Below are 14,249 nucleotides of genomic sequence, written 5' to 3'. Positions count from 1 at the left end.
CTAACAGTTAAGTGGATTTGTGAATACGTTTTCCTGATATTCCCCTGGGGAAGTTCAAGGCACACTACAAAGTCAATTTTATGCAAATAAGCACTCAGATCTATAAAAAAAAAAAAAGCATAATACAGGTGAGGTAATAAGTTTTATTTAATAGAAATTGCATATCCTCAAAATCTGGGGTACAAATTGACAATGACACCACTGGGGTGTCTTAGAATTGATGAGACAAAAGGCTGAAATGCAAGGAAAAACCACAAAAGGGTCTTGCAAATCACTTGGAGCCATGTTACAGTTGACTTAAAATAAAATCATTAAATACAAAATGTCCACAAGATGGCACTCTTGCATTTCCAAAACCTTTTTATCTTGCTTGGACCCTGAGAATGTTTAACAGAAAACCCAAGCACAGGATAAGAAAGATATACAGAAAATTACAGAATGTTTCAAAGATAACACAAAAGGAAATATGTGAAAGACTTTGAACTGAAATACCTTAGTTCAATACTTACCAGTTAGAAAAATAAGCACAAAGCTTTACCACATTTATCATTAGCAAGTGCTGTTTGGTTGTATTTGGTAAGGAAGGAACTTAACCTTTGGAATCTCTAGATAACACCTTGTTATTGGTGAGGCTATGTCTTTAGCATTGTCAGTAGCAACTTTTTACTGAAACCTGCTTGGTCTGATGAACTCTGCTAGGTGCTAGTATTCATTCCAGGAGAGCTCTTTTTCCAAGAGAATGAAATGAGAGCAAGTATTCTGTTTATAACATCTGAATTTACATAATATTTAGGAGAAATAGTCAGTACTGGGAGAAAAAATATTTGTAACCCCTAAAAGTAACTCCCAGAAAATAAAGACTATTAATATTATCTCCTAAAAATATGTTAATTTCTTTATGTTTTGAAAAATGTTGTATGAGCTCTCCCCAGCTACAAATTCTGATGAACCAACCAAAGAGAATTAAAAGAATATTCATTGCAGCATCATTTCAAATAATAAAATCTGGAAACAATATGAATGTCTGGCACCATGACAATGGATAAATTGTGCTAAAATTGTACTATTGTATAATTATCTAGGCAGCTGTTTAAATGGTGAATGAATAAAATAAGTTACATAATATTGCTGGTCACTAAGCTATTGTCTTTCTGCTCCAACCCTTCCCCTCCATACACAGAGGGTTTTGTGATGCAGGGACAAGGACCCTGCAATACTCTGTTCCCCTTGCCTCCTGGCAGCATGCTAGGCTCTGATCACAGAGGGCAGTAGGGAAGTTATAAGCCTAGAGAACGGAAACAGGCTCACTCTTGCTGTGTACTGTCACTGTGGTTTGTGTTTATTCCCAGCTTTCATCTCTGCAACCCTTGGTACCAGTCTCTGGCTTTTTTTTTTTTTTGGCACTGCCAGAACCATCTTCATTATGTTTCCTCCCTGCCACCCTGTCCCTAGGGAGACAGTACCACCAGCCTCTACTCCCTGAGCAGGCTGGGCTATTCCTTCTAGCTTCTGGACTTTAATACCCTCAACTTCCTTCCTTTATGCCTAGGCCCTGGCAGTGGTAGTGCTTCCAGCAGTGACATCCTCCAAATCATTACAGTGCCCTCTTTGATTTTTAAGTTTCCTAATATATATTTAACCAATTACTTTTATTGTTATTGCTGTTAAAATACTTAACGTGAACTCTGATACAATGACCATATGCCAGGAAATAGAAATACAAATACGTGGGATATATTTAGATAGACACACACACAAATACATATTAGAATATACATATATGGGGTTGGGGATATAGCTCAGTTGGTAGAGTGCTTGACTTGCATGCACAAGACTCTGGGTTCTAATACCCAGCACCACACAAAAATATATATATATGTATACATATATGTATATAAAGTACACATATACATGTAAATGTGTATATACATATTTTAACATATTTTTATATTTTTTTAGTTGTAGTTGAACGCAATATCTTTATTTTATTTATTTATTTTATGTGGTGCTGAGAATCTAACCCAGGGCTCTCTCACATGCTAGGCAAGCACTCTACTGCTGAGCCACAACCCCAGCCCTATTTTTACATATGTTATATTTGCCCTTATATATGCATACATTACACATAAAATTTAATCCTCACAGTATATGCTATGAAAAGAACACAATTATTCCCATGATATAGAAGGAGACTGAATCTCAGGGAGGTTAGATAAATTCTACAATATTACTAGCTAGTAAGTGATGAAGCTGGGATATGAATCCAAATCCCCTTGACTCCACACTCTGTATTTTTTCCCACTATGTCCTTGAAGTTGTTTAGATCTTTAATGGTTTTGATGTGGTCTGTCTCCCAAAGGTTCATGAGTTAGAATCTTGGTCCCCAATATGGCAATGTCAAGAGGTGGTAGGAGTTTTAAGAAGTGAGCCCTAATGGGAATTACTTAGGCAACTTGGGGTGCTGCCCTTGGAAAGAATTAAAGTATTTCTCCTGAGATCCTCAAACCTCAAAGTAAATTTATCCTTAATTCTGTTCTAGGGATGGGGGTGTGGTTCAGTGATAAACACCTTTTTACCTAATAATATAAATATAACATTACACTATTCTAATAATACTAGGAATAAAAGCACCATATACAAGACTGCTTCCATGACTAAAGTTATGGGAAGGTTGAGAACACTGTTGGAAAAACATGAACATCTGTAATTCCAAGTTTCTTGTCATTCATTTATTCAATTACTATTAATGCCTTTTATGTGCCTGGCAATCTGCTGGGCTCACAATGGTGAAGGAAACAGAACTAGTCCTTCCTTCAAAAAGCTTACAGTCTAAGGAAAGCTACCGTCTTTAATTGAATAATCATACATAGGAGAAGTATTTAAGTATATCATACAGGGATTTACCATAGACAGGATATGTAACTACAACACATTGTGTTCCAAAGGCAGTCCCAACACCCAACAGCACACTCAACAGCGTGTCATCTGCCCTTCTCAATGTCTGGGATGCATGTGCACTCTGCCTTTGTTTACTGGGAACTGATCAGTTCTCAATCCAAAGTGATCTTACAAAGATGTCATAGCAATAGAGACAGTGCAGCTTTGTTCCTAAAAAAAAAAAAAAAAAAAAAAAAAAAAACCTGCTATTCTCTGGTCATTGAACTCCTTGCCTTCCACATGATTTATGACACCAATCAGTGTTTCCACTGGCAGCTGCTGAGCCAGACTCTCCCCATAGCCTAAATGCAATCAATAACATGTGCCTGGACTGATCAATAAATAAGTGGCCAGGAAGCTTTCTTGAGGACAGATTTCCAGAAATGCAAAAACAATAAATCTAACCAAACCAGAAATTCAAGTAGTAATCAGAGTTGGGTATTTATGGCTCCACTATGTCAACTAAATCTCTGAACTCTTTTTGGATGCCTTTCCTCTGTTAGGAAACAGATCATTGGATAACCTTGTAGCAAAAAAGGAAGGAAGGAAGGAAGGAAGGAAGGAAGGAAGGAAGGAAGGAAGGAAGGGAGGGAGGGAGGGAGGGAGGGAGGGAAAGGAAAGGAAAAGGAAAAGACAGTGGTGCAACCAGGGTCCACTGATGGATACTAAAAGCAGTGGGTGAAATTTTACATAGAAACAGGATTTTTGATAGTCTCAAAGTGCTTCTTCCCTAAATGCTTATTAATTAATGTAATGGTTGCACAGTCTTCTCCCTCCAGGAGGTGAAATTTAATTCCTCTGCTTTTGAGTAGAGCTTGACTTAATCACTTTTTTTTTCTAATGAAAAATGCAGAGTAAGGAAAAAATGGTAACTTCATGGCAGACACTGGACCTTCAACCCAGTGATCAAGGTTGACATTACCCATGAAAAAGTCATGTCCACATGATGTACAACCTGTCACAATATCATAAAAGAGGCACATCACCTCTGTGATTTTTCTTCTCCCAAATTTATAAGCCAATGTAGTTATGAGAAAATATCAGACAAATCCAAACTGAGGGACAGTCTACAAAATACTCAACCAGTACATTTTGTTTTAAATTTTTTAAGTTGTAGATGGACACAATGCCTTTATTTTATTTATTTTTTTGTAATGCTGAAGATTAAATTCAGTGCCTCACACTGAGCTCCACCACTGAGCCACAACCCCCAGCCCCCAGTGAGTACTTTTTAAATTACTTTTTTTTTTAGGGGGGGTGGGTGTTACAGGAGATTGAACTCAGGGGCACGCAACCACTACTGAGCCACATCCCCAGCCCTATTTTGTACTTTATTTAGAAGTCAGGGCCTCACTGAGTTGCTTAGCAACTTGCTTTTGCTGAGGCTGACTTTGAACTCCTGTCTAAGCCTCCTGAGCTGCTGGGATTACAGGCTAGTGCCACTGTGCAGGGCCTTTAAATTACCCCCTTCTCCTGCCCTAGGAATTGTTTCATACTCTGTTATAGTTCTTTCTTTGTAACAGTGGAAGAAAGTATTTTTACTAAAGGAACTTTGGCTTTTGAGGGGGTTTTAAAATCTTTTTTTATTGCCAATTGACAAAATATAGTTACATATGACATACAAATAAAAGAATGAACTAATGAACATATCTATCACCTCAAATACTTATTGTTTTGGGGGTAAGAGCATTTGAAATTTATTGTCTTAGCAGTTTGAAACATACAATACACTATTATTGCTATAATCATCATGCTGTACAATAGATGGATAAAATGTATTCCTCTTGTCTAACTGAAACTTTGTACCCTTTGACTAATACTTCCCTATCCCTCTGGCCCTGACAGCCATTCCCCCTCCTATCCCAGGAAGCCACCATTCTACTCTCTGCTTCCCTGAGTTTGATCATATTAGATTTCACATATAAATAAGAACAAGCAGTATTTGTCCTTCTGTACCTCTAATCAGTACTTTTCCAAAGTGTTTTTCCATACAAAACAAGGAAAGACAGAAACAACAGCCAGAGAGTGGAGGAGGCTAAAAGATCGGATGGCTAAACACAATGGGAGGTCCTGGGACAGAAAAAGACATTGGTGAGAAAACTGGTGAAATCCTAATAAAGTCTGTAGTTTAGCTAATATTGTACCCTCGTTTATTTCTTAGATTAGATAAGCACATCATCATGCTTATATAAAATGGCTTTTGGGAAAGCTTGGTGAAGACTACAGGCATTCTCTCTACTATTTTTCTAACTTCGGTAAATCTAAAATTATTTCAAAAATAAAAAGATTAAAAAAGAAAAATCATAAGCTGGAACCATCTCTACTAATGCATACAGTATTTCTGCTATTTAAACAATAGGTAGTGGGGAATGTTAGTTTTACATTTGGCAGAGTCATGATCTGGAGAGGAGAGATTGGTCTACCACCAGGATTTGGACCTACCCCCTTAGAATCAGCTGTGTCAGGCTGGACTTCTTGACAGAGCCAGGTCTGAGAAGGGATTAGGAGGGGAGGAAACTTTATAGGCAGAGTGCACAGATGGAAGAGTATCCATGAGCAAGTGTATGCAGAGAGTTTCAAGGAGAAGAAAGGAAACCATGGGGTCAAGCCTAGAGCAATTCTGGAAGGAAGGTTGTGCAGCAGAGGCTGGAGGTAGGGGACAGCAGAGCTGCAGAGCCTTTTGCAGTCATGTTAAACATCATTAAAATCATCCAAGTGTATAAAGTAGATTGTATTTTCTAAAGGCTCACTCCAACTATAGCATAAAACAGGAAAGAAAACAAGAACAAACAAAAAACAAGCTGCCTAAGAGGAAAGATTTTGTCTCTGTTCCCCAGTGCAGTGATCAGAACATGTTTGGTGTTGAGAAAATGAAGGGATGGATGAATTTGTGGAGCAGACTGTGGATGGAGGGGAGATGGATAGTGGGGTAGTGTCCATGTGCAGTGGGTGGGGGCAGCAGGCAGTAGACTCTTGAGCTAATTCAGGCAAGAGCTGCTGGCAAAATGTGAAACAAAGGAGGAAGCAAGATCTGAAACTTCTGCTTTTTTAAAAAAATATATTTTTAAAATTGTAGCTGGACACTATACGTTTATTTGTTTTTATGTGGTGCTGAGGCTCAAACTCGGTGCCCCACACGTGCTAGGCAGGCACTCTACCACTGAGCTACAGCCCCAGCCCCAAGCCTCTGCTTTTTGAAAGTGCTCCCAACTCCCTTCTTTCCCCTTCATTCTGCCCCCAAACTGCTCCTGCTCCTGCTCACTCTTTCTCCTCCCAAGAATATAGACTTCTACTGAGAAAGACTTTAAAATGTCACACATAAACACACAAAGTTAGTCTGGGGGAATCAAGAGGCAAGAGACTGCAATCACCTAGATCATTCTGACCTAGCAATGTAGGTTTCTACAGATTCCCTAAAGCATAAAGGTAACAAATATCCTCAGTGACAGCCTTTTCCTTATTGGTCCCCACCCGAAAGGTGCTAGGGATAGAATCCAGGGTCTTGAACACCAGGTAAGTGCTATACCACTGAGCTCTGCCCCCAGGCCCTATCACAGTTCTTACCTGGAATATATAATATAAATGACCAATCACCAATCAATGACTTGTGCTTTTTTTGTTGATGAATGCAATTTTAACAACCAGTTTTACTATAATCTATCTCCCTTTTTCTTAATCTTTAAAAACCTAGCCCCCAGGGCTGGGACTGTAGCTTGGTTGCAGAGCACTTGCCTAGCATGTGTGAGGCACTGGGTTCAATCCTCAGCACCACATAAAAATAAACAAATAAAATAAAGGCATTCTGTCCATCTACAACCACAAAAAAAAAAAATTAAAAATTAAAAAAAAAAAAAAAAAAAACAACTACCTCCCACGCCCCCAAGATGCCATTTGGGAAAGCACTGATTCTAAGTGGATATTTGTCCCCTGCCCCCCGCCCTCCCTGGGGTAATCATCTTCATACTGGCTCAAAAAAACTCTTTGTTCTCATTCTCAGTGTACCTCAGCTTGCCTTTCAAGTTGACAGCATTTCCAAAAATGAGTTAGTACTCATTTGGTCCTAAAGCAAGACACAGTCCTTTTGAAGTTCTCAAAGAATGTTTTTATTGTAGGTAGTGTAGGGGAGAAAAGATTTCTCACCCATTGCAAATTTCCTCATTAAGGTACCTATAGTAAGACAAATTAACAAGGAAAAAAGCATACAAATTTACTTACTATTATGTTTTATGTGACAGCCTTCAGAAACAAAAACCCAAAGAAATAGGGAAAGCAATATGTTTTCATGGACAGTCATGCAATGGTGTGACTGGAAGGCAAAGGATATGATCTAATGGAATAAACTGGAGGAAATTTACAAGGCCTGTATATTTCAATTCTTCTCAGCATTTCTGTGTCTTTTGGGATAAGAATGTTCCTTTCCTCTGGGTTCTTTTCCTCCCAGCACCTCTTTTAGAATTTTAAAAATCGTTTTTATACTGGGGATTGAACCCTAGAGTGCTTTACTATTGATATGATTCCCCAGCCCTTTCTACTTTTTATCTTGCCATAGAATCTCATGAAGTTGCTTAGGGGCTCACTAAGTTGCTGAGGCTGGCCTCCAATTTGAAATCCTTCCACCTAAACCTCTGGAGTCACTAAAATTACTGGTGTGCACCACTGTGCCCAGCCCATCAGGGGCACATCTTAAGTGAGGGTCTTTTGATTTACGTAAGAGAAAGATCAGCCCACAAGACTGGGATCATAATTAGAATAAGTTATACTCCATGTATGTATAATATGTGAAAATACATTCTACTGTCATTATATCTAAAAAGAACAAATTTAAAAATCCTAATAAAAAAAAAAAAAAGAGGAAGGTCAGAGAATAAGGATCAGGCAGTGCTGAGGATTAACCTTAGGTCCCAGAGTCTCATACATGTTAGGCCCTACCACTGAGCTATACCCTATTTTTGAGTTTTCTAAATGGTCATTTTTCAAATCCACCTGTTCTTAATTTAAAAAAAAATTTTTTTAGTTGTAGGTGGACACAATATATTTATTTTTATGTGGTGCTGAATATTGAACTCAGTGCCTCACACTTGCTAGGCAAGTGCTCTACCCCAGCCCACACCTGTTCTTTTTTCCATTTTTTTGTCTATTATTTTCAAATTTTCATGTTTTTAGATAGAAGTTATTTCTTCACTTACCTCTTTGAGTACGCATACCAAATACTGTTTGTAAAAGTCTTTGTTAGGCTACTTCCTGTAATTAATTCTATGTCATGTGGATTCAAGTTCTGATTGTTGATTTTTATTTGCATCCTTTTTTAAAAAAATAAATTTTTAATTGTAGTTGGACACAATGCCTTTATTTTATTTATTTTTATGTGGTGCTGAGGATCGAATCCAGTACCTTGATGGCGAGCCCTCTATCCCTGAGCCACAACCCCAGCCCCTATTTGTGTCCTTAGTATTGGGTTTCTTCATGTGTTTTGGAACTGTGGTTTAATTTTTAAAATTTGTAAATTTGTTTTTTCTTCTCTATTTTTTCCATATCTGTATCTACTCGGTTTCAATAAGCCCTCCATAAGGCTTCATAATTGCCTCTACTTGCCCTTATTATTCCTTAGTCAGAACTAGAACTTAAAATGGTATTTAGAGGTTCCTGGCTGGTGGTTATAATGGCAAAATCAGAGATTAGTCACCAGAACAGCTGACAGCTTGGCACTCTTGGGTTAGGGGTCTGTAGTCCTTCAGTCTTCACTGAAAGCCACAATCCTAGAGATGGATCAGCACAATATTTTATTTCCTTTGTTGGGGATGGAGAGGACAGAGGTTGGGAATGCAGGACAGAATCTCCATTTGTCTTTTAGGTGTTCCATTTTATCTGCCATTGCTGTTTTGGGGCATAGTGGTGCACCAAAGCTGATCTGAAGCAGCTTTTTCTTTTCGGTCACCTTCACCTCCACCATCCTTTTTCAGGCCATGATCAACCTGTACTTATGTGACTACAGCAGCCTCTCAACTAGCCTCCCTTCCTCTAGACTTTATTTCCTCCAATCCATTCTTCTCACCATGGCCAGAGTGACTGTCAGACAATGTAATTCTGCTTACATAATGGCTCTGCCTAAGGATTCCCTTTTGTTACAATCAGTAGCAGAGATGGAGTTAAATCACTGGCCCAACATGGAAAAGAAAGGGGTTTAGATGTTAGCTTATAGCAAATGAACATTGAAGGGGCTGGGGTTGTGGATCTGTGGTACAGTGCTTGCCTAGCATGTGTGAGGCCCTGGGTTCTATTCTCAGCACTGCATATAAATAAATAAAATAAAGGTCCATCAACAACTAAAAAATATATATTAAGAAAAAGAACATTGAATAACTCATGTTTGTAGACACTAAAGATAGAAACATTCCCAAAAGAATGAAAATGTTACCACCTCCCCCCAAATATATCTTCACTGGAATGACTTTAGGACAAGGAAATAGATCAGAAATATTTTATAGATTCCATTTAAAAATCAAAACCTTTTTAGACACACAGTGGTAATTTTGGAATCAGAAAGTAGTGTGATTTGGCTGGTGATTCCAAAAGTTAGGAATAACATCTAAATAACAAAAACCTTCAAATGTCTATTCAATTATTACTAAATATTTCCTACTTGCATGACACTGCAGGGGAAATAGGATATGTAAAAAATACTCTGCCTTCAAGAACCTTACAAAGTAGGAGGCAAGGTGATTCATTTCAATTAAAATTAAAACTAAATTTGTGTTGTATGTCCCCAAAATGTCTCTGGAAGTTCAAACTCCTCATAATTCAGAATATGACCTTATTTGGAAATAGAAACATTATCAATGTAGCTAGTTAAGGTGAGGTTATACTGGAATAGGGTAGACCTTTAATCCAGTATTAATAGAGATGCAGAGATAGACACAGGGAAGAGGATGCCAGGTGATAATGGAATGATGCAACTGCAAGCCAAGGAATGCCCAGGACTGATAGCCACCACCAAAAGCTAGGAAGAAGCAAGGACAAATCCTCCCTACAGGTTTCAGAGGAAGAACAGCCTTGCCAACACCTTTATTTAGGATTTCTAGCTCCAAGAACTGTAAGACAATAAATCTCTGGTGCTTTAAGATCCCAGTTTGTGGTACTTTGGTACAGCAGCTCTAGGAAACGAGCTTATATAGTTTCTTAGTTAGCATTATAAACAAAATGGCATAACAAATAGAAATTATTTCCAGCAGACAAAGAGCTTCTGGATGACATGGTATTCGTGTTAAGCTTTAATATGATTCTGTTGTGTAGATGTGGTAGGAGGAGAAAGGGCTTTATATTCTTCCATGTCAATCTAAATAGCATCTTAAAGCTTAGTTATTCTAAGCAATATCTCTGGAAAACGAGCTGTATGTAATTCACTTTAATGTCCTGAACCTAGTGTCAACTTTGTCACTAACAGGATGTTTAAGGTATAAAACTGGAGACACCATGCTTTATTATTTCAAGCAGTACTGTGCAGAGGTAAAACAATCATTACTTGCTTTTATCATCACACTACAAAAGTGGGCAAGTCTTCTTCCTGGAAACTTTAGTAAGCAGTTGCTAGTTAAAATCTCAAGACTAACTAAAAAATAGTAGTAGCAGGAACTGGTATTAAGGTGGCTGACTGGAATTAAACTTCTCATGCTTTGACCTTGCATTATGATGTATTCACAATGATGCTTCTAGTATGATTATAGTCATCGCTCAGCAATCTCCAGTTGTAAATAAATTCTTGAAATTTCAGTAGTCTTTTTGGGGAAGCAGGGAAAGAGCCATTTACCTGCACCTTTTTTCACAACTCAACCTTGAGTATGAGTTTCAAATCAATCTGATGGATTCTGTAATGGTTCTATCCTAAATCACATGCTCCTACAGGTTTCATCTTCCAAAAGATAAGTTCCGCTTGAATAATGGATGGAATTATTTCAAAGTAAAGGTATTTTTTATTTATTTTATTTTAGCTGTACTGGGGATTAAATCCAGAGCCTCATGTATGCTAGCCAAGACCTCTACCACAGAGTTATACCCCCAGCCCAGCCCAGCCCAGGGGTTCTTTACCAGAGATACACAGAATAACTGGAGGAACCCTATAGTGAATACATTCCTCATCTGCATGCTGTGGTACAGCACAGCATTGTCATATTTGAAAAAGCACACACACACACACACACCCCTGCCAGCCACTACCTAGCCTCTAGATTTCCACTTCTTTCTCTCCACTTCCCGGCCCGCCCCAACCCGCCACGCCCCATGGGCGGTCCCAAGCGGCGGGCCCGCCCATCCCCTCCGGCTGCGTAAGCCCCGCCCCGGTAGCGCGGAGACTTGAGGCGACCGGCTTCGGGCGGGATGGGGGTGGGGGAGGGACGGGGGAGGGGCGACAGGATGTGGAGTGGGGGCGGGACCAGCCCGAGGGCTGAGAGGGGCGGAGTCGAGGAGAAGCTTCGGACTTTATCTTTGATTACCCTTGCGGGAGAGGCGGGAGATCTTGGCCCGGAGCCGGACAGAGAAACCCTGTCGCTGCCGCCGGAGATCTGGAGTCTCCCTACAGAGGCGAGTACGGGGCTTCACCGTAGCCCGCGGAACATGGCGCCCTGGACGGTGTGGCGCTGCTGCCAGCGCGTGGTGGGATGGGTGCCGGTGCTCTTCATCTCCTTCGTGATCATCTGGTCCTACTACGCGTACGTGGTGGAGCTTTGCGCGTGTGAGTACCGGAGGGCGCGGGCGGAAGGCGGGGGCCTGGGGCGTCGCCGGGACCCGGCTGCAGGCCGAGGCCGCGCGCCCGCTGCTTTGTTAGAGCCGCGGCGCCTGACGCTCGGGAGCCTGGATGCCCAAGGCCGCGGTGCGGCCCAGCTAGCCCGCGGCTTCCTGGTTCTAGCGTTCGCTCAGGGGCTGCCCATCCTTCTGTCTTATATGACGGAATGTTCAGAAATGCTTTTTCTCCGAACGGGGCCAGTCGACCTTCGTAGGTTTAGGGGTGTGTGTGTGTGTGTGTGTGTAGCGCTTATTTTTGCTTTTGTTAATATTTTTAAAAACAAATTTGTGCTTTCCAGGTTGTTTTTCCAAACAGCGCAAGACGCTTGTCACCAGTAAAGCCGGCTGCTGGGGTTGGGGGAAGGGAGGTGTGTCTTTTGGTGCTCTGACCTGGAGGATGAGTGAGCCCCAGCTTTGATTTTGGGTGGTACTTGGCCCATTTTAAAGTTCATTTCTTTCAAGTCTGAATCCAGCGACCTATAAAATGAAGACAGAATGGGAGAATAACATTATTTATTTATTTTTCTTGGCTGTTTATTCTGACGTTTTTTTTTTTTTTTTTGCGGTACTAGGGATTGAACCCAAGGCCTCACACATGCTAGGCAAGTGCTCTGCCTCTAAGCTACATCCCAGCCCGGTGTATTTTTTTCACTATCTTCAATTTGGGGGTCTTCATTATTTTTGCTATCTTCCATTTTTAGCACCGATTTTCACCTGACTCCTAGGAAAAAGGATTGTAGTACACCTCAAGGATTTAACATACTGGTTTGAATAGGTTGCCTTTAAGAATAAAGGTAATCTGGACTCTTGCAGATTTCAGTCTTGTTTAAGTAAGGTAGCTTTCTCCTAAAAGGCAGCAGCAGAAGGTTCCTAAATACCTCGGACAGTAAAAATTGCTGACCCACAGTATGCTCTTAGTCATTTGAACAAATTGTTTATGATCAAGAGGGCTTCGTTCCAGTGCAGGCTCTGTTATTTCTTCATTTTGTTTATACACACACACACACGCACAGGCTCGCACAATATCAGCCTTATTAGGAGTTAATATTGAGGATAAAATAGATACACTTAACATGGCCATCTTAGGTGAGTGATAAACAGAAAAGATAAAATAATACTATTAGTTTTTGGTTTTAAATAAGACTGAAATACCTCGTTGGCTTTTTCCCCCAAAGCTTCTGTTTGAAAATATTTAGTTATGGGTGAACTGAACAACTTTTCCTCTCTGGTCAACCTGGTTAATTTTGAGGAAAGTGCTAATTCAGATTTCTAGAGTTTTTATCTGAATACTTGGGTCATTTTGAGCTGTTTATAGTAGGGTTGTATCTCTTTTTTAGCATATAGAAGATCTTAGAGTTTTTAGAGTTGGTCTAATTCATTATTTTCTAGGAAATTTATTACTCAGAAGACCTGTGTGGTTTGTCCAAGGGTAGACATTTTAATCTTTTTTTCATATAGAAATATGTAGAGTGGGACTGTAACCTGAGTCTATATCCTTGTGTCTTCTTCACAACATCTTCAGATTTAGAGTGATACACATAACAAGTGCCATTATTGAGTATACTCTGTTCACATAGTTGATTCTGAAGTGTTATATTGATCTCCAAAGAACCAGCTTTTGTATTTTGTGAGACTTAAAGCCTTTAAAATGTATTCAAGTTTCTGTATACACTTGAGAAAGATATATTCTGTAATCAGCAGTGTATTTTACTGTTTGTTGCTGGGAATTCATTTATGTCATAATGCTTCATAAGTATCATTGAGGGCAAATTGGTAATGTTACTTAAATCTTTTCTATTTGTTATTTAAATTATTGAGAGAGGTATGATTATCATGTATTTATTTCTCCTTGTACTTTTATCAGTTTTTGCATCATGTATTTTTCAGCTCTGTAATAAGGTGTATAAAATATTAAGAATTGTTAAGTCCTCTTGATGAGTTGGTCCCTTTATAATTGTGAAATGATTCTCTTATCCCTCACAATACTATTTGCCCTGAAATCTACTTTGGCAGATATTAACATGTTATTAACCTTTCTTTTGATTAGTGCTAGAATGGTATATCTTTCTCTGTCCTTTTACTGTTAGCCTGTTTGTGCCTGTGTATTTAAAGTGTGTTTCTTTTAAGCTGCATCTATTTGCGTCTTGCTTTTCTCTTTTTTCCTCCTTTTCATGTAATCTGAAAATCTCTGCCTTTCAATTCAGGTGTTTGACTACATTTAATGTGATTATTAATATATTTAAATTTAAGACAGTGATTTGTTTGTTATTGTTGGTTTTTTTTGTTTGTTTTTTGGTACCAGGGATTGAACTCAGGGGCACTCGACCACTGATTCACATTTCCAGTCCTATTTTGTATTTTATTTAGAGACAAGGTCTCACTAAGTTGCTTAATGTCTCAATTTTGCTGAGGCTAGCTTTGAATTCACCATTGTCCTCCTGTGGCCTCCCAAGCCACTGGGATTACAGGTGTGTTCCACCGGGCTGGCTTGTCATTTTTTTTAATATTTATTTTTTAGTTGTAGGTGGACATAATAT

General features: G+C 39.4%; 1 protein-coding gene across 4 annotated transcripts in view; it reads left to right on the top strand.

Moving 5' to 3' along the window:
- Positions 1–11,374: 11,374 nt before the first annotated feature.
- Zdhhc20 (zinc finger DHHC-type palmitoyltransferase 20) overlaps positions 11,375–14,249 on the top strand; it is a 78,891-nt gene continuing 76,016 nt past the window's right edge. For 2 of the 4 annotated variants that reach the window (XM_058580676.1, XM_058580672.1), the window contains exon 1: positions 11,376–11,662. In XM_058580676.1, coding sequence (XP_058436659.1) covers positions 11,545–11,662 — 118 coding nt within the window. In that variant the 5' untranslated portion in view covers positions 11,376–11,544. Of the gene's footprint in view, positions 11,663–14,249 lie in introns of all 4 variants that reach the window. The other 2 variants (XM_058580685.1, XM_046447824.2) reach the window with 2 other exon arrangements.

The sequence above is a fragment of the Marmota monax genome, unplaced genomic scaffold (genome assembly GCF_021218885.2).
Source record: "Marmota monax isolate L192 unplaced genomic scaffold, Marmota_monax_Labrador192_F-V1.1 WCK01_AAM20220418_F8-fsc00043, whole genome shotgun sequence".
NCBI lineage: Eukaryota > Metazoa > Chordata > Mammalia > Rodentia > Sciuridae > Marmota > Marmota monax.
This window is presented reverse-complemented; position numbering and strand designations above follow the sequence as displayed.